The sequence below is a fragment of the Nelumbo nucifera genome, chromosome 2 (genome assembly GCF_055504915.1).
Source record: "Nelumbo nucifera cultivar China Antique chromosome 2, China Antique-T2T, whole genome shotgun sequence".
In the NCBI taxonomy this organism is placed as follows: domain Eukaryota; kingdom Viridiplantae; phylum Streptophyta; class Magnoliopsida; order Proteales; family Nelumbonaceae; genus Nelumbo; species Nelumbo nucifera.
Window position 1 is genome coordinate 57,566,492 of NC_142650.1, and position 20,131 is coordinate 57,586,622.

Below are 20,131 nucleotides of genomic sequence, written 5' to 3' on the forward strand. Positions count from 1 at the left end.
AAACATCCCAAAAAAAGTGAAAGTTTATTTAAAAAAAAAATGCATGTAGTTATAACAAGTAAATGGGGCATGGCATGGCTTAGTGGTGTATAAGGTTCAAACTCAAATCTTCTTTATTATTGCCCGTTTTGGAGGGTTTTCACGCAACAGCTTCTCCCCACCGCAAGGTAAGCCCCACGAAGCCATGTTTGGTGAAAAGCCCAAAAGGCTTTATCAGTTTGAGGCCGGCCAAAATTTGGACTGGCCTCGTCTATTTAGAGCAGGCCCGAAGGTTGTGTTTGGTTTGAAGTAAAAGTTTTTCTACATTTTTCTTTTTTTCTGTACTTTTTCCTTCAAATTAAACATAGCCTAATATCTAAGTAAAACTAAGTTGCGCATGGAGAGCAAATCAGCCCCCCACAAAATTGCCCCCAACAACGTTCTACAGCACATTTCCCCATGTATTGAAAACATTTCCGATGATGATATAAAAAATGATGAATCATCATTGGGAAATATTCACAATACACGGTGGGAATGTGTGTAGGACGTTGTGGGGGATGATTTGAACTCTGCACACGAGTCCATGACTCGGACAAGCATTTAAAAATACAAACAGCATTCACACAGTCGAAATTGACACAGACCGATCTCCAAGAAAAGTTATAATAATGGAGTGTGGACCAGCGTGCCACTTCGTCCTTACTAATTGCTTATGCCACCTCTTATGGCACTGATATTGGACACATGCTTTGGCCACCTTCTCTTATTCACAAACTTCAGAGAGAGAGAGAGAGGAGTCGTAGCTGATCATCACCCTCCATTATTGCCATGGCTTCACAGCTTCACTTCGTTTTGATTCCTCTAATGGCCCAAGGCCACATGATCCCCATGATGGACATGGCGAGACTATTTGCAGAGCGGGGAGTAATGGTCACCATAGTCACTACTCCCCTCAATGCTCTTCGCTTCAACTCCGTCATGCACCGGGCCATTGAATTCGGCCTCCCCATTCGTCTTCTCCAACTCCAATTTCCACATGCAGCAGCAGGCTTACCGCCAGAGACGTCTGAGAATCTGGACACCCTCCCCTCCCGAGGTTTGGCCAAGAGCTTCTTTGATGCCACCGAAATGCTCCAAGAACCACTACAACAATCGCTCCAAGAACTACGACCCTCACCCAACTGCATTATATCCGACATGATTCTCCCATGGACATCTGATATCGCCCACAAGTTTCAAATACCCAGAATCATCTTCCATGGAACCTGTTGCTTCTCTCTCTTGTGCATCCACAATATACAACACCACAAGGTTCTTGAGAGCATCACCTCCGACTCAGAGCCCTTTGAGGTGCCAGGCCTACCAGATCGAATTCAGCTCACCAAAGACCATCTTCCCGGAACTGTTACTCAGACCTCTTCGGATCTACAAGATTTTCATAATCGTATAAGAGAGTCTGAACTATCGTCCTACGGAGTGGTGGTGAATAGCTTCTCCGAACTGGAGCTTCGTTATGCCGAGGAGTACAAAAAAGCTAAAGGAATGAAAGCCTGGTGTATTGGGCCAGTGTCATTGTGCAACAAAGAGTTGTTAGATAAGGTGGAGAGAGGTAATAAGGCCTCAATTGATGGAAGCCAATGCTTGGAGTGGTTGGATGCTAGAGCTCCAAAGTCTGTTGTCTATGCTTGTCTAGGCAGCCTCTGTAGACTGATTCCTCCACAATTGATAGAGATTGGGTTGGGGCTAGAAGCATCAAACCGCCCATTCATTTGGGTAGTCAGAAACAGCAATGAATCCTTTGAGGAATGGTTGTTGAAGGAAGATTTTGAGGAGAGGACCAAAGGAAGAGGTCTCCTGATTCGGGGCTGGGCGCCTCAGGTATTAATCTTGTCTCACTCGGCCATAGGTGGCTTCTTGACACATTGCGGGTGGAATTCAACACTGGAAGGGGTTTGTGCGGGTGTGCCCATGATAACATGGCCTATGTTTGCAGAGCAGTTCTGTAATGAGAAGCTGATTGTACAAATTCTCAAGATTGGAGTCAGGATTGGTGTTGATGTCCAATGTAAGTGGGGAGAGGAAGAGAAGGTTGGGGTGCTGGTAAGGAGAGAACAAGTGGAGAAGGCCATAGTCCAGTTGATGGATGGGGGAGATGAGGCAGAAGATAGAAGACAGAGAGCAACAGAGCTCATGGAGATGGCAAAGAGAGCAGTGGAAGAGGGGGGATCTTCTCATACCAACATCACACTGTTGATCCAAGATATCATGAATCAAGTAGTCATTCAGAACAAACAGCCACTGTAATTGTATCCTCACACACAGGTAAAAAATTATGGGCGAAAAGCTTAAGCCGTTAAGTGAAGTCTCTGAATAAGTTTTTATTCTCTAATATGTCCCCTCATTTGAAAGTCCATCCCGCTTAAAGCTTGGACAAGCATAGACGAATTCATACCTTGTGCTGAAATTTAATTAATTATAACGAAAATGACAATAATTAAACATTAGAAAGAATCATTCAACTTAGGTTGCATTTGGAAACGATGCAAATGGAGTATAAATCCCAGTTTAGGGTAAATTTGCAAGGTTCACTTTTAACTGTGTTTGGCGACATTACATTTATGTAATGACAAATGATAGAACAATGCATATTTACATTGATAATAAGATATAAAAGTACATCAATAAAAAAAATAAATTTGCATTCAAGTGGGTTTTTGATATTACCCTTATCGTTTAGTTAATTGACTAAGTGTATCCTTGCTGTTTGAAAATTAACTAACATTACCCCTACTATTTTTTACAGTTTACTAATACTTCCCTTACCTTTAACATTCCATCATAAACCATTCAAATGTACATCACGTAACTGTTATAGTTTTCAAAAATACCCAATATGCCCTTCTTATAACTTCCAACCCTATTCGAACTCAGCCCTCCGCCACACCTCTCGACTACTAGACTGCGTTTCTCCCCCATTTCCAATCGTCTGCTCAGGTTCATCTGCCAAAAACATCAACTCCATCGTCCCCTGTTTTCTGGGACTATTGGAAATTCCCAATCCCCTCGATGTGGACTCCACACTGATCTAGTACTCCCGTGCCACAGGTGCATCCCTTTCACCCTCCTCTGACATTTTTCCATCTTAGATCATCAATCCCACCAAGTTTCACCCGTTGCTCCTCCATCGCTTCAACATATCGCCTCGTGGTTTGTCGATAGAAAACCTGGAGACGCCACCTTCGAGGTCGTCGCCAGTCTTCGCCACGCCGGTTAAAGTTGAAGAGGACGTGCTAGTGATGGACGGGATTCTGGTCGGTTCAGTGCCGAGTGAGCGTACGAGGTCGGGGCCATATTCTGGCTCCTCGTCCTGAACCTTCCTTGAATCTTCCATTCGAGCCACCCTTTCATCCTTTAACGAATCGGGCGGTTGTAGAATCTGCAAGGGATGATGAGCTGCTGATGCTTTTGATAGGAGTCTTTCTCTAGTGGCTATGGCCCAACTATCCTTCATATAATCCATATGAACAGGTGCTTCTGTTTTTCTTATTTCCGTTCAACCCATCGACCACATTGCAACCTGCCAACACTGCTTGCATAACTCACCACCATGCAACCAAAACTAAGAAACACAAAGTGAATGGAATTGAAGTGCAACAGATTATGACTTGTCGATTGGATGAATGGATGGACCGCAACTGTCATTGGTGCTGTCTGATGTGTCTGAACTTAATAACTTATTGCCTTTTCAAGCATGCAATTGAGCCACTCCGTGGTGGACTGATAGGCCTTAGCAATCTCTAATATTTGCTGCATTAAAAGATTGACTAAGAGAGGATACTTAAACAAGGGAGGTGAGATTGATGGGGGATGAAGAAGAAGAAGAAGAAGAAGGGCGGGAAGAAGAGAGTGAGAGAGGAAGAGGGAAAAGGGAAGAAATCGGAAGGGGGTGCTGCTGCTTTGCGTCCTCTATGTCGAGTGGAAGTTGCAGCGACCGCCAATGACAGAGAAGGTAAAGATTTCGGTTCTTTCCCATCAGATTAAGGCACTCGATCAAAGAATCCATTCAAGGACGCGAAGCCAGTGCAGTTTTTTATAACCATAGCGCCGATGTTCAATACACCGTGGAATCTGCCGGAGGAGGGGCAGCGAAGCCGTGGAATCTTCCAGAGGAGGGGCGGCGGTATCTTTCAGGTAGTCGATGACATAACTTTGCATGTGCCGGAGGTTAGTAGTGGGGGTCTTGAGGCCTTGAGCAGAGATGTAGTTAATCTCTAGGATGAGTTTCCGATTCTAGGTGGGGTTTTTGCAGCCGACACGGTCATTTAAGGTGGGTTTTTGCAGGCACGGGTGCGAAGCTTGGTGGCGGAGTCGACCCAGGCGACGACGTAAGTCTACATGCACTGGAGGTTAGTAGTGGGGGGCTTGAGGTGAGTTTCTAATTCCATGGCGTGCTGCTCTTCTCATAGGTCTCTCTGGTTTCGGCAGGAAAGAGTGGAATATCACAAGCCATTAGAAAATTGGAATATAGACATAATCCAAATTGAATGGTTTCGGCGCAGGTATGCCCCCTTGTATAAGATTCCATTACAATGGTTCAAGTCAATTAGCTAAACCATAAAGATAGTTTAAGAATTCATGTTTGCAGATAAAAGTCTATTTGGTGTGAATGCAAAACTAATCCAATTTTACTCTTTTCCAAAACACAGCCTTATATTAGAAGAGAGCCTAAGACTATCTTTAACAATTCTTTATCTCATGGTTGTTATTTCTGGATCAATCACAAAGGAAAATTGCAGCCTTATTGTTAACTTCTGCCTTTGTCAGCAAGCAGCATTCAACTTCTGATATCTAACTAGTTGAAAGAAACATTTCATCTCAGAGGATAATGCCAAAGAGGTTGTTCGAGCAACATTGTCTAAATTTGCTAAGCAGTCCACAGCCTAATTCACAAGTACTTTTGTTTAAGTTGTCCTCAAAATTACATAGGAAGTCATGCTTATATTATCAGAGCTACTGTTCAATTACCTCAATTAGCCAATCCACTCACCAACCAAGTCTAGGACAATTTGCAGCAAAAAAAAAAAAAGGGTTTAGGACAAAATCTTTCCCTCTAGAGCCAAAACTTCACTTAAAAAAAAAAAAAAAGGAAAAAAACAGATCCACCTCAAACGCATGAATGGGCGAGTGGAACACACCAGAAGCATATCCTAATTTATGCTAAAAAGATTATCTTTTTAGCCAAAAAGATAAAAGTACAAACAAGGGACTGAATGAAGCAACGTGACAGAATGCTCCCAAACAGCCAAATATTGCTCATCAGATTCGGTCAAAGTCGTCAAATTGCAGTTTAGTATAGGCATCCTTATATTACAGGTCTTTTGTCTTCGTCACGACATGGCAGGATCCGCTATAAACAAGGCGTGTACAATGGGCTACATGACCCAATGGTCCCATGTGGCCCATTTTTCAGGATGTGGCAAGATCTGCTATAGCCCATAAATAAGGCGTGTACAATGGGACTATGTGGAGTAACATGTCATACACAGAACGCTCCCAAACAATCAAAATTTCCCCATCAGATTCAAAGTCATCGAATTGCAGTGTAGTGTGGGCATCCTTAGGTCTTATGTTTCCATCGCGCAGGATCTGCTATAAACGAGGCATGTACAATGGGCTACATGACCCATGTAATCCATTGTGTACACGACGCGACAAGATCTATAAACAAGGTGTGTACAATGGGACTGAGTGGAGTAATGTGCCGTGCAGAATGCTCTCAAACAGCCAAGATTTCCCCATTGGATTCAGTAAAAGTCATCAAATTGTAGATTCTGTTTGCTTTTTGGTAAGTTATTTATCTGGGTAAATGCATTTACCCAGGTAAGTATTTTCTAGGAAAGACTTATCCGGGTAAATGCATTTACCCATATAAATAAGGCAATGACCATTTTAACCATAAAAATCCAATATTAAAAAGGGCATTTTTGTCCCATTCAAGTGTTGATAACTTTCCCCCCAAGTGGGAAAGTTATTTACCCACCTAAGAGATGGGACCGAATCTAGTAGGCACAACATAAGTCCCATTCAAGTGTTGATAACTTTCCCCCCAAGTGGGAAAGTTATTTACCTACCTAAGAGATGGGACCGAATCTAGTAGGCACAACATAAGTAAACACGTTAAATGAGCACTTGATAGTATTTTAACAAGTGTCAAAAGTGGGTTTAATCTTTTTCAAGGGTGGGGTGAGGATATATTAAGGGACAGGTGAAAAAAAATTTCAAGTGTATTGAATGTGCTTAAAACGTTGTGCCTGCCAAATCCAAACTGATAGGAGGGTATCAAGGAAAATAAACTTTCCATGGTCTCCACATAAATCTTAAAAAAAGAACATGAATTTCTTGATCAATGGGAATTTTTGATTCCCATCGATCAACTTTCCCCCCTCTCAAAATCTAGAAAAAGAACACCCCTGTAGTTTAGCAAAGGTTTCCCCATTAGATTCAGCAGAAGTCATTGAATTGTAGTGTAGTGTGGGTATCCTTAGGTCTTTTCTCTTCATCATGACATCATGACGCAGCAAGATCTATAAACAAGGTGTGTACAATGGGACCGAGTGGAGTGACATGTCGTGCACAGAATGCTCCCAAACAGCCAAGATTTCCCCATTACAACACGGCAAGATCTGCTATAAACAAGGCATGTACAGTGGGCTACATGACCCAATGGGCCAGATTTACTACAAACAGGACGTATACGAAGAGCTACATAAAACCAAATGAAGACTAGGCAGAGTCATCCTCCATACAGGCAGGTTCATTCTTTGATTGAGTTATATGTAGCGTGTTGTACACGCCCAGTTTGTAGCAGATTCTGCAATGGAGTGCAGTGCGGATACGCGCTTGGCTTGGACAGTCAAGCTCGAAGTGGACCCCAAACACACAGAAGGAGTGAAGTAACAGCCCAAAAAGAACTGTCAGGAATGACCCATCTGAATTGCCCCCCAGAGGTGCTCCCGTCCGGCGTTCCTTATCATTCAAAGTTTCTTTGAAGCTTCAATAGCAGATTAATTAAAGCTCAGTCCAAGTCTAATGTCTTTGAAGTTTGAAGAATGAAGATGAGAGTCGAAAGGAGCTTCGATCATATTCATATGAGGTGGGCTGATTGATGGGTTAGTCCGTCCTGCACGACTGCACGTACAAAGGCAAGCTCCTATCCTATATAAGACCTGAGAGCTAATGTGAGTCTTGGCACAACGAATATCCGGTGACAATGGCTGCAGAACATCACCAGCTCCACTTTGTACTTGTTCCCCTAATGGCCCAAGGCCACATGATCCCCATGATCGACATGGCTAGACTTCTTGCTCAGAGGGGTGTCATTGTCACCTTCGTTACTACACTTGTCAATGCTTCTCGCTTCAAAACAACCATCGATCGTGCAGTAGAATCTGGTCTTCCAATCCGTCTTCTCCCACTCCGTTTTCCCTGCCTAGAAGCTGGCCTACCAGAGGGATGTGAGAATCTGGACAGCATCCCTTCAGCTGACTTGATCAGAAATTTTTTGGATGCAGCTAGCATGCTGCAACAACCACTGGAACAGTATCTGCAACAACAACAACAACCTCCGCCCAACTGCATAATTGCAGATAGTTACCTCCCATGGACATCTAGAATAGCCAACAAGTTCCAAATTCCAAGGCTTATCTTCCATGGGATGTGCTGCTTCTCTCTGCTCGGTTCCCACAATGTACAACACTACAATGCTCATAAGACAGTCTCCTCCGACTCAGAACCCTTCATGGTTCCAGGCATGCTCCACAGGGTTGAGATTACCAAAGCTCAGCTACCAGGATCCTTTGTTGTGAAACCAGAACTCGAAGACATCCGCAGACAAATGAGAGAGGCTGATTTAACAGCATATGGAGTGGTGATGAATAGTTTTAAAGAGTTGGAGCTTGGGTACGTTGAGGAATACCAGAAAGCTATACAGAAAAAGGTATGGTGCATCGGGCCTGTTTCTCTCTGTAACAAGGATGATTTAGATAAGTTTGAGAGAGGTAACAAGGCTTCAGTAGAGCAGAACCAATGTTTAGCGTGGCTTGATTCAATGAAGCCGAAATCTGTTCTTTATGTTTGCCTTGGTAGCCAGTGTCGCCTGGTGCCTCTACAGTTGATAGAACTGGGACTGGGTCTGGAAGCATCAAACTACCCATTTATATGGGTAATCAGAACTGCAGACAGATTTGCAGAGTTGGAAAAGTGGTTATTGGAGGAGGGGTTTGAAGAGAGGATCAAAGGTAGAGGTCTTTTAATTAAAGGTTGGGCACCACAAGTTCAAATCCTGTCACACCCTGCAATTTACAGGGTTCTTGACACATTGTGGATGGAATTCAACACTGGAATCAATCTGTGCAGGTGTTCCAATGATAACATGGCCTATGTTTGCAGAGCAGTTCTTCAATGAGAAGTTGATCATACACGTTTTGAAGATTGGAGTACGCATAGGAGTTGATGTTCCTGTTAAGTTGGGGGACGAAGAGAAGGTTGGAGTGTTGGTGAAAAGGGAAGAAATTGAAAAGGCCATAAAGCTACTGATGCAGGAAGGAAATGAGGGAGAAGAAAGAAGAAATAAGGCAAGTGAGCTTGGGCAGAAGGCAAAGAAGGCAACTGAAGAAAAGGGGTCGTCTTACTTAAACATGTCACTGTTGATCCAAGAGATTATGCAGGAGGGTCAGAAAAAGTGCAGTCAAAACAAAGAAAGCTAATGACTTTCGAGTTTTTACACTTGCATCTTCAGGAAGTATGTGAACGTATTATGTCTGGCTTGTTACATAAGTGTAATGTTGAAGTAAATCTCCTCTTCATTTGCTGTTTCTGCCATTTGCCCAAGCTCTCACTTTACCTATATTAGAGTCGGCAGTCAAGAGGGTATTCTAGTTTTATGCTTTGTTTTATTGTTAGTTGCTTTGTCTATTTTTTCTAAGTTTAAGTTATGAGTCCCGTACTAAATGAGGGACATAAATGTCTTTGTATTACTATCACAAAATCTATAAATAAAGAGCTGGTTGGCTGAGAGAAAGTTTGAATTCTCTTTAGCCGTTTCTCTCCATCTTCTTCTTCTTCTCTTTCTCTCCTCCTCCTTTTTTCTCTTTTATTTTGCCCTAGAACCGAACCATTAACACCCTATTTCTCCTTTGTTCTATGTCTTTCAGACATCAGTGGCTCTATGACTTTTTCTTCTTCCCTCTTAATCACTACTTCAACCTTCTCTAAATCTCATCTAACAAATGACTTGACTGTAGAGCAATTCTTCAATGAAATGTCAAGTATAGTTGGGGCTATGTTTCTTGTCAGGTGGAAAGAAAAGAATCATCTATGTTTCTTTAACCTACATGTAGATCTTAAATAAATTCAACGTCTCCAAATAGATCTTAAATACCGTAAATAAGTCTTATTCCAGTTGCCCAAATTGCAGACCTAATAACTGATAACAATATGCCTATCGAATCTTTTGCTATCTCCTTCAAATATGTTATATATCCTCTGCAAATGACGATTTTAGACATCCTATATAAATGGGTCATAGTTGGAAAGCTAAGGAGACTGATAAAAATATGCTGCATTTCATAATAAGGATTACAAGGCCATCCACAAGGATTTCTGTATTAGAATATTTTGTCCCGGTTATTTGAAGCTACATGTATCAACATATAGCCTCAGCACATGGTATCAAAGTCAAAGATTAAAACTGTCAACTATCAGTTTTGCCCAAAGGGCAGCCTCTCCTATCCAGCATCCACCTAAGAACACAACAGCTGCCCTATAAGAGACATAGGATTATCCTTGTCATATATATCAGCCCAATTATTCTCCTCTTCTTGAGGCTTGAAGGACCCCTCAAAATTTTGTCAACCCTTTTGTTTCAAAATTGTACAAATATGAATAAAGGCAACGGCTAGTGCCGTAGGAGGAAATATCTTTTATTTTTTTGGACTTCATGGGGCCACACAACGGGGTAGCCCATCCTCCAAACCCATAACCCCCCTCCCTGGATCCAGGTGAAGGTGGGAATCAATCACAAATCTGTGCTACAACCAGCCAAAAACTTTACCAACAGAGTCAGTCACTCAATAGGCACCTTCCACAAGGAAGTTACTTTAAAACCATTAAATGTTGCTAGAGTAGGGGCATTTTTAATTTGGGTTGAACAAATAAAACCAATCCCAATCCTATTAAAAAATCGGTACTCAAATTGGATCTTTCAGGTCAATCTGGACCACTGGCAGTCCCAAGCATAGAGCTACTGATGCAATAAAAAGACGGAGACGAAGAAAGAAATAGAGTATGTGCACCAATCAGATAATGTGGTTTACACAGACTGATCGTGTAATCTTATTGGTTTGACAGGTATCTAATGCAATACAAATTGTATCACATAATCCACAAAAGAGCCCAGTGTTCAAATGGTTAGGATCATATTTTTGTTCACTAATTAAGTATAAACATACACTACGAAGAAGATTTGTTTGTTTTTTTACATAAATTTGCCTGGGTAGGCTGTATAAATAGTCTTTTACAAATGATAGGCTACCCCCTTGGGTAAGACCTGTGGTCTGGTCCAATGTCACGTGAACCAGTGTTTATGTAAGGCCCTCGGAAAGTTGCTTGTGGTGGTAGTGGCTTTGATGAATCAATAACAGGCTTCGTCTTTGTGGTCCTGAATGAATTAATAAAACAAGTAAATAAATAAACAATGATAGCTTGAGGAAACAGAAAAATAGAATATCAAAATAGGTACTAATTAGAAATTCAGAATTCCATTTTACTTACACAAAGAGGAAAGGAAATGCCAAGCCTGCAGCTGCAAAGGCCACCAAGCCGGAGGCCACAATGGCATTGCGCAGTCGAGGCATTAAGATTGTATAATCTGGCTAAGAAAGATGTATCAAGAAATAAACAAGACCATTTTGGGAAAGTAATTTCTGGAATGCTCTGGAGAACTAAAGGCAGTTAATGAATTATTTATTCTTTGGTTGTGTTATAACCTCCACAACATTTTCTTTTTTGTGATCATTAACACTGATCCAGGAGATTTTATTGATATGAAAAGATGTTAAAGCAGGGAACAATACAAGCTATACAAAGCAACAACCACTGAAATCAAAGTAAAAACAGTGTGCCTCTGGGCCTTCTGCTCCTCAGAGCAAGTCCTGCTTGATCTCCTTCCCTTGCAAGACCTTTAGACAAAGTGTTTGGATATCTGGGTATCCAGCTGATTGAGCTGTGCAAGGAATTAGCCAATGCTTTAGTTTCTTCAATTAAGAACGTAAAAGACCAAGGTCCTTCCATTTTCATAGATCAATTTCATTAACAGTTACGTAGTCACCACCAACAAGATCACTCTAGCCAGATGAGAAGGCTAACTTTAACCTTTGTAAGTGATTATAACCTCCACGATTCCACTTTTAGGGACAAAAAATTATCTTTTATTCAGATTTTCATTAGTTTACTTCAGTCACATGAGAAAATTCCTCCATTTGAACATCTGTAGCAGAGACTACATCACTCACAATTAGGTATCTTTAAAGAGGAGAGAGTATCAGATTATGCTGATAATTATGAGGGGATGAAAGCTGCCACTAGAAGAAAAGCGACAGTTAACAATTCCCTAGCAATGCAGTTCCTATTACTGGGGTCCTTGTTCATAAGAGATATCTCAAATAAGACCTCTTTAATTACCTTGGTTCAATAGTTCATAACAAGGGAGAGATTAGGAGGATATTGCCTATGGAATTAGAGCAGGATGGGCGAAACAGATGATTGCATCAAAGCCCTATGAGATTAAAAGGAAATTTCACAAAATAGTTATAAGGACAACAATGTTGTACGGAACAACCGAACAAAGGGGCCATTACTTGGTGTAATGGTAAAATATTGGGCTGGCAAGCGTGAAAACACAGATTTGAATCTGAGGGTGGCCACTCTGTGTGGAAAAATGCCAAAAATTAGGACTATACCCAGTCTACCCCTCCCATGACCCCAAAGAGCTGGGACCAACATTGGGTAATGGTCTTTAATGTTGTATATAATGAAGTTTGGGCAGTCAAGAAATAACATGTGAAAAGATGAGTTTAGAAAAATGCAAATGCTGAGATGGATGAGCGGAAAAACTAGAGAAGATTGTATTAGAAATGAATTTAGCCTAGAAACCTAGAAGTAGCTCCAGTAGGTGATAAAATATGGAAAGTCATCTAAGATGGTCTGGCCACACGCAGAGAAGACCATCTAAAGCACCATGAGAAGTGGCCTAGTACAAGTTGGCGGGTCTAGAAGAGCTGGGGATGAACCAAAAAGGTCATGGATTGAAGTGGTTAAAAATGATTTGAGGAGGTCCATAGTTTAACAATGGATATAGCACTTAAAAGAGTGGAATGACAGAACAAGATCCATGTAGATCCCAAATGCTTCACAAATGTCAAGAAAGAGAAAATGATATAAAATGCTAAATTAATCCTCATTGACATTTCAAGCTATAGACATATTGTGGGTATTTCTAATTAGAAAAATTAAAATGGTATATAACATGATCAAATTAGATGAGCCATAACAAAGATATGAACAGGGGAGTTTATCTTTAATAGAACAAAATAACCTGATCAAAATGGAAAAAGAAGAGTACCCAAAGTAAATATAGTAAGTTGAAAAGAAAGAAGAGAAGAAAGGAAAAATAGTCAAGAAAAGAATCTCATGTAAAATATTACAGTTGAAAAAATGCTGGAGGAATGGCACATATCTAGGTTGGCTAAGAAAGGGAAAGTCTGCTGGTCCTCCATCCCTTTGGCAATTTTGTGGGTGGTGTGGCTGGAAAGAAACGACAGAACTTTTGAACACAAAGCTTCTTCTGAAGCTGAGGTCATCAATATGGCCTTTTCTTGAGGTCCAACTTGTTAGCTATTTGTACAGCTTCTCATTGTACAAAGGACCTTTTGCTTTAATAAAATCATACTTTACCTTTTCTCAAAAAAAAAAAAAAAAAATGCTGTTTAATCCCAACAACTTGGTGTAAATGCTAATATTGGAGAGTTTTCTGCATACTGAATTACTGATGGTCCTTTTTTTATGATAACTAGTAAAATTTAAATAAACTACCTAACTACTCACCAAAGTGTGCAACAGGCCTTTGTAGAAATATTAAACTGCAAAGGAGAACCCGAACAGCAGAGATATAAAAACAAAAACTGAATTACTGATGGTATAATTCAGTGAAGTTAATTGGAAGATGATCAGTAATACTGGAGAGTCTTCAATGCATTATTCAGTTGATAATTAAAGAATCCTGCCACCAGCATAATTTTTTGATGTGTCACATTAAAAAAGAATAGTATGCGGAAAGAAAAATATCCATACCAGTGTCCTTATGGTTATTACATAAACATATCCCAGTGGACAAGGAAATAAATTGTAGACATGTCAACATTTCAAGTTTTCCAAGTAGGCATACCAGACTCCTCAGGTAGGTGTGGGGCAACAATATAGTTAAATTGAACTAATCTATATTTAAAATGGAGATGTCAATCCCACAGAGATGGTCGCTCAGGCACAAAAACACCGAGGAGGAGGAACTATCAGATAAGGGAAAAAAGACGGTGGAATCAATGACTGATGGACAAAAAGAGAAATATAAAAGACAATAACATGAAGAAAAATAATGTACTTTTGCAACGATGATAATGATGAAGAATACAAAAAAGTGGCTCATTTTAAGATTAACTGTTGGAAGTATTATAAGAATCATGTTAAGATTCTTCTTTGAAAGCTAACATAAGGGTGACCACACAATAAAAAATGGAGGAAAATAAATGGAAAAGAACAACCTTTATCAAAAGAAGACTTTCATGTAATTCAGTAGCATGCAAACACCTGTGGATGGAGACTATTATAACAGCCAACCATATCAAAAGAAGACAGTGAGAGATCAAAAGTCAAAACCTAACAATAATGCCAAAGAGAAATAGGATGTAGCCCATAGTAGATTAAGTTAAACCTAAAATTTAGGCTTTGCAAGGTGCTATTCATCCATAGAAGACAGATCCTAGATGGAATCCTGATTGTAACCGAGCTGGTAGATTCAAAAATTAGGAGTGGTCAACCAGGGCCTCATCTGCAAAATTGATATGGAGAAATCTTATGAGCCTGTTAATTGGGTCCTCCTGGTTTATGTGTTAGACAAAAAGAATTTTGGACAGGCTTGATGCAAGTTGAACATATGCTGCATTGAGATGTCTAAGTATCCACCAAGGTGATCCCCATTGTCCACTCTTTTTTCATCTGTATTTCTGAAGTTCTACGTACTCATAGAAAGTCTGTTCAAGGAGGTTATTTGGGAGGCTTTGAAGTTAGTAGTGCCGGCAAAAAGACCCCTCCTTCAATTTGCAAATGATACATTATTTTTATGCAACCAAGAGCAATCTCATTTGTTGTATATTAGATGTGTGCTCAGATGGTTCAAGGAGGTCTTGGAAATTCATATCAAGCTGACAATCTGGCAAATAGTGAACTGATGGCTGTCTGTTTTTTGGGCTCAGCTGTAATTGTTTTTTGTTTTTTGGGTGTCTAGCGACAGTTTTGGGGAGTTAAGCTATTAAGCTATTTTAGCTCCCTTTCTACGTATTTTCAATCTTGAACCAATTAATGAAATCTCTGTTATTGGTAAAAAAAAAAGTGAACTGATGGCTGTGGGAAAGTGCAAAAGTTTGAGAATTTGGAATCAATGTTTTAAAAAACGACCCGGAAACAGAACCGTTCTGGCCACCGGTTTCTGGGTCGATGGTTTGACTGTCCGATTCGAATTGATGGCCCATTCTGACAACAAAAATTAAAAATAAAAAACGGCCAAAAACCGTTGAACTGGTCGACAATTCGACCGCCTGGGTCAACAGGTCGTTGACCGATTCAACAGTTTTTGGCTAGGGACCGGGTTTGGGGTAAAACGGAACTGGTTGCCTGGACGGTTCCTGGGCCGAACAGTCCGACTGTCTGGGTCAACGGTTCGAAAACCATGTTTGGAATAGGTGTTTGGTTGCCAAGTGGATAAATTTCCCTCAATGTAATTTAGGATTGCCATTGGGCATCTGATGCATTTCCCTCAATGTAATTTAGAATTGCCATTGAGCGTTTTGAAAGGAGATTGACACCATGGAAAGTTATGTACCTCTAAAGGATGGCAAACTCACTTCAATAAAAAGTGCTTTACAAACCTTCTTAACTATTTCCCTCCACAAAAGTTCCATCTAGTTGATTGGAACAAAATATGCATGACAAAATAGAAAGGCGGATTGGGTTTGAGAAAGCTTTGGCCAATCAACATCTCCCTACCTGGGAATGGTGGTGGAGATTTGGCTACTATAACTTCTGGCTTGTGGAGGAGGATTATGGTAGAGAAAGTATGGAAGACAAAACATAGGGTGGAAAAAGTCAGAAATTCTTACGGATGCACTCCTTGGAGGGGATTGAAAAAGGTTGCTTGGACAACTTCTGTAAAGGAATTAGATACCAGATTGAAGATAGGTCCAGAATAAGACTTTGGAGTGACTCATAGTGCGATAACCAACCACTGAAGGCTTTGCTTCTGTCCCTGTCCATCATATTTAGGTTTAAGGAAGCTCTACTAAGTGAACTCTTATGTCAGGACGCCTATAAAGGGTATTAATGACTAGGAGTGGATGAATAGGCAACTCTTTATGATGAGATTTTATCAAAACTAACCAAGGATTGGTTGCAAGGATGCTAGAAAATGGTTATGAGATTCATCTATAACCTTCTCAATGAAGTTTCTTTTTTACTTAAATACTGGAAGCCAAACTTTGGTAGCAAGTTTATATGGATACCTCAGGTCCCTTCAAAATTATTCCTGGTTGGGACAGTTACACTGGAGAAGTGCTGACTAGTGACAAGCTCATTAACAGAGATACGATCATTCAGGACCCTTCGTGTGCACAAAGTGAAGGGATGGATGTGTCTAGCAGCAACCTTTTCCTGCATTGCAGTTTCAGTCATGGATATAGTCTTATACTTTGGAAATTATGGGACCAGTTGGTGCTACCAACAATCACTTCATGGAATGATGGCTTATGTCAAAGCTTAGTATGAGGGGTACTGTCATGTAGAAATTAGCACCTAAGGCTATTGTTTTGACAGTATGTTCTAAGAGAAATGTCAGGGCTTTTTGAAAACAAACCATCACCAATTAAGGTGGTCCTAAGAAGGCTGATTGGGTTGATCTCATCATGAGTTGCATTTTACAAGGATTTCTGATTAGACTTTTTATGTTTTTGGTAAAGAGATTTCTGATTAGTCAGATTTCAGGAGTTTTCCATTTTGAGTCATTGCATGTATGTTTCATCTTAAAATAATAAATTAACCTGAACCAAAATACCACAGAAAGGTAATAAGGTTAACTGGGATGGACATGTTGCAGAAAGTCCATCTTATAACCAAGGGGATGTTTCAAGAATGACAGTCATGAAAAAATATTAGATGTTACTGCAATTAAATACATGGTATGAATATCATCTCATCATGATCATCATCATCTAAGCCTTGTCCCAACTATATGGGGTCACCGGGTCAGCTATATGAATCCTGTTTCACCATTCCATTCTGTTTAGTGCCATATCCATTGTTAATCTACGAGCACTTAAATTATTTCTTAGTACTTCCACCCAAGTCCTTTTTGGCCTGTCCCTAACTCTTCTAGCCCCTTCGACTTGTAATAGATCACCTCTTTTAGTGGGTGTTGTAGATGGTCTTCTATGCACTGGACCATACCATCATCTTAGTCTAGTTTCTCTCATCTTATCACCTATAGAAGCTACTCCTAGATTCCTTCATATGAGTTCATTTCTAACCCTATCCTTTCTAGTTTTACCACTCATCCATCTAAACATTTGCATTTCTTCCACACTCATTTTTTGGATATGTTGTTTCTTAACTGCCCAACACTTTGCTCCATACAACATACCTGGCCTTACAACTGTTTTATAGAATTTTCCTTTTAGTGAAAGTGGTATTTGCCTATCACATAAGATTCCAGATGCACCCCTCCATTTTTCCCATCCTACTCTAATTCTATGAGCAACATGCTCCTCAGTCTCTCCTTTGTTATGGATTATTGAACCACGGTAATGGAAGAGATCACATTGGGTTATCTCTTGGTCTTCAATCATAAGTTTACTTTGGTTTGCACTCCTATTATTATTTAATTTACATTGCATATACACTGTTTTAGTCCTACTTATTTAAAACCTCTTGCTTCTAATATAGTTGTCTTGTTGTTCGTAAACATAATGTCGCATTTAATTATTTGTTAGTTTCATCAATTAATACCATGTTATCAATAAAAATCAAGCATCATGGGACCTCCTCTTGAATATGTTTACTCAATTCATCTATGCCTAGTGCAAATAAATAAGGACTATGTGCTAAACCTTGCTGAAGACCACCCATTGTAATTGTAAAATTTGATGTCTCTTTTACAAGTGTTTTGAGATTGGGTTTTGCACCCCTCATACATATAACATATCCTTCATTAGGTCTATTTGGCACTCCTTTCTTTTCCCAAATCCACCATATTACCTCTCTAGAGACTCAATCATATGCTTTCCCTAGATCAATGAAAACCATATGAAGATTTCTCTTCTTCTCTCCAAACTTTTCTATCAATCATCTTAATAGAAAGATGGCTTCCAAGGTTGATATCCCTAGCATCAACCCAAACTGGTTTTCTAATATAATTGTTTCATGTCAAAACCTTTGCTCAATTATTCTCACCCAAAGTTTCATAATGTGGCTCATAAGTTTAAATCCGTGATAGTTATGAAGATACTTATGAAATTTAAAGCCTACATACATACTTCATCATAGAAAAGATACTTATGAAGGCACTTACATCCATCAATGATCTAGGATTGTCACCTATTATCATGCCTCATCTATTTACATCTATCAATGATCTAGGATTGTCCAACCAACAATTAAGCATGTTTTCAACTGTTCAGAGACTCTTTCTACTACATTTCAGTGATGCCCCCACTGTAAACCAGTATCTAATTCTACAACAAAGCAATATTAAAGCATTGTGTTAGTAGACATGGATTATAACATGGGAGGTACTGATCCTTATTTGTCTAGTAGGAAAAGATATAGCATGTTGGAGAGGCTTGGAAATAATCAACTTACTGCTTTCAGAATTAAATTACAATAGGAAAAAATCATGGAATCCAAATATAACAAGCAGTTTCTGCAACCACAAGCATCACTTTGCAATCTAGGGCTGTGTGTTTCAAAGACTGAAATTCCCAAATCTTGAAAATATGATTTCTGAAATTCTAACGTTTATGTTTGGATGAGGCTAGAGACATCAGTTGCAACTTGGGCAGCCTAAGGTTGAGCTTTTTTTTTTTTAATTTTAATGGGACCAGCGCAAGGCCCCAGGCCCAAAGCTGTGTACAGTCTTCAATTTGGGTAGCCAAATTGCATCCCTATTTATCACACCAAATTGTCTCTTCTCTAACTGAAAATATGCCTTTTGGGTTTTGAAAAATGCATCTTTAGCAGTTTAGCTAGTCCACCAAAGTGAGCATCAGTGATTGGTTTGGTGCTTGTGGAGTTTAAAACTGGTAAAATCTTTTAATCAGTAGTCAAATTTCTTAAAAGCAAAGCATCGATGGTGTGATAAAGGTGTAGGGAGTCAGTTCCACAATCGCTGTCTTCAACCAGGTGCAATTCGTATTTGCCGGAATTTCACAAGCATCAGGAGATACCCAAAAAAAAAAAAAGAAAAAGAAAAGAACTTTGGAAAAATAAAATATTATTGAACAATCCATGGATCAGTTAACACTTTGAATTGAAGAGTTAAAAGGTGGTCTCTGCATTGACTGGTCAACAACAGGGAATTGCAGTTGCAGTGAAGGTGAATTACATTTGTACTCGGGATAGTTGTTCGCAATGGTCATTCAAAAGCAGCACTGGATATCCACATCATCCATAACTTCTGGGGCCTATTAAGGGAAAAAACACCTGTACTGCTAGTTTTTTCAAATTCTGAACTCCATTCCTAACATGTAATTTCATGGAGTTGGACCAAATTCCAACTCTGCCTCTTAAGTCTGATGTAAGGCCCCAAACTCCTGTACCAAGAATTGTGTCCCAACTGCAAACCTCCAATTTCCTGCACCAAGCTTAGCCTCAATGTTTTGCGCATTCTATGGTTGTAATAAAATCTCCCAAACCACTGTATGATTGAAAATCCCCTTGACCTCCCAAAATGCAATTTCACAAGCAAACCAAGAAAACAAAAGAAAAAAACAAGGATCAAACAGTCACATTTAGAAACCTGGCCAACACAGTAAATTCAGAAATGATACAAATCATGCAACTCAACGCTGACTAAGATGAGGTGCTGCTCTGTTCAGATGAACTCTGTGATGTCTCACAAAATTTGTTCAGTAGGAAGTTGTACATAATCTACCCCTCCGAGTTGCGTCTAACCGAGACTTCACGCAAGCAAGTTTCTCGCTTGCGATTGAGAAATGTCTTTATTTAACAAATCATATCTTCTTGATCCCCCATAATCTAATTTAACTGAGAATCCCCATTGTATTAATGAGAGCAACAATCATGATTGCCTTATAAATAATCAGCCAAACCCCAAATGCCCTGACCGGTGCGAAGATCTTATCTGCTCTACAATCTCACCACAATCCACCGAAACAACAACTTCCCTTCAAAACACTTCGGGGAGAAAACAAGTGAATCCAATTCCAACCAAACGAAGTAATTCCAGAGTACACCGAGGATTTGCAATTTCTTTCCAAAACATAACAGCAAGAGAGAGATTTGCAATGAAATAATAATAAAAAAAAAAAAAACTAGAAATCCGATTTATCAAACTATACTCAATTCAAAAAACACTCAAATGGATACCTTGGGCTGGATCCTAAACGCTTCCTTGTAAAGCAGGCGAGACCCTCTGAAGATCAATTTTTGCAAATTTCGAAGATTTTTGCGCGCCAGGTGGAGAGAGCATCCATTTTTTTTTCTATTTATACAAATTTCGGAGGCAAATTTATCTCTATCTGATATTCTGATA

The 20,131-nt window shown here is 39.8% G+C and overlaps 2 protein-coding genes and 1 pseudogene across 7 annotated transcripts; 2 read left to right on the forward strand and 1 right to left on the reverse strand.

Annotated features, from left to right (window-relative positions):
- Positions 1–711: 711 nt before the first annotated feature.
- LOC104587322 (UDP-glycosyltransferase 73C1 pseudogene) lies at positions 712–2,395 on the forward strand (annotated as a pseudogene). The gene has a single exon (XR_016081881.1). The product of XR_016081881.1 is annotated as a UDP-glycosyltransferase 73C1 pseudogene (transcript).
- Positions 2,396–6,236: 3,841 nt separating this feature from the next.
- On the forward strand, positions 6,237–9,068 carry LOC148802247 (UDP-glycosyltransferase 73D1-like). The gene is given in 2 exon segments (XM_088896944.1): positions 6,237–8,341; positions 8,343–9,068. Coding segments are annotated over 2 exon segments (1,494 nt in total). The 5' UTR covers positions 6,237–7,252; the 3' UTR covers positions 8,748–9,068.
- Positions 9,069–10,438: 1,370 nt separating this feature from the next.
- Positions 10,439–20,116, reverse strand: LOC104586200 (uncharacterized). Of its 5 annotated transcripts, XM_088899293.1 has the most exons (5): positions 19,966–20,105; positions 13,484–13,604; positions 13,144–13,318; positions 10,813–10,913; positions 10,439–10,699 (listed from the first exon to the last, which is right to left on the reverse strand). In XM_088899293.1, exons 4-5 carry the CDS (start codon positions 10,893–10,895, stop codon positions 10,570–10,572), a joined length of 213 nt encoding a protein of 70 aa, XP_088755419.1. In that variant the 5' UTR covers positions 10,896–10,913; positions 13,144–13,318; positions 13,484–13,604; positions 19,966–20,105; the 3' UTR covers positions 10,439–10,569. The 5 variants fall into 5 exon arrangements, with proteins under 5 accessions (XP_088755419.1, XP_088755418.1, XP_088755417.1 ...); XM_088899292.1 differs by lacking the exon at positions 13,484–13,604 and having other exon boundaries at positions 10,813–10,909; positions 19,966–20,109; XM_088899291.1 differs by lacking the exon at positions 13,484–13,604 and having other exon boundaries at positions 19,966–20,109.
- Positions 20,117–20,131: the final 15 nt, after the last annotated feature.

Coding starts and splice junctions, on each gene's coding strand:
- LOC104586200 (XM_010243357.3), bottom strand. CDS start 10,895: ATGCCTCGACTGCGCAATGCCATTGTGGCCTCCGGCTTGGTGGCCTTT. Junction 10,700..10,812: donor GCATTTCCTTTCCTCTTTGT/GTAAGTAAAATG, acceptor TAATTCATTCAG/GACCACAAAGACGAAGCCTG.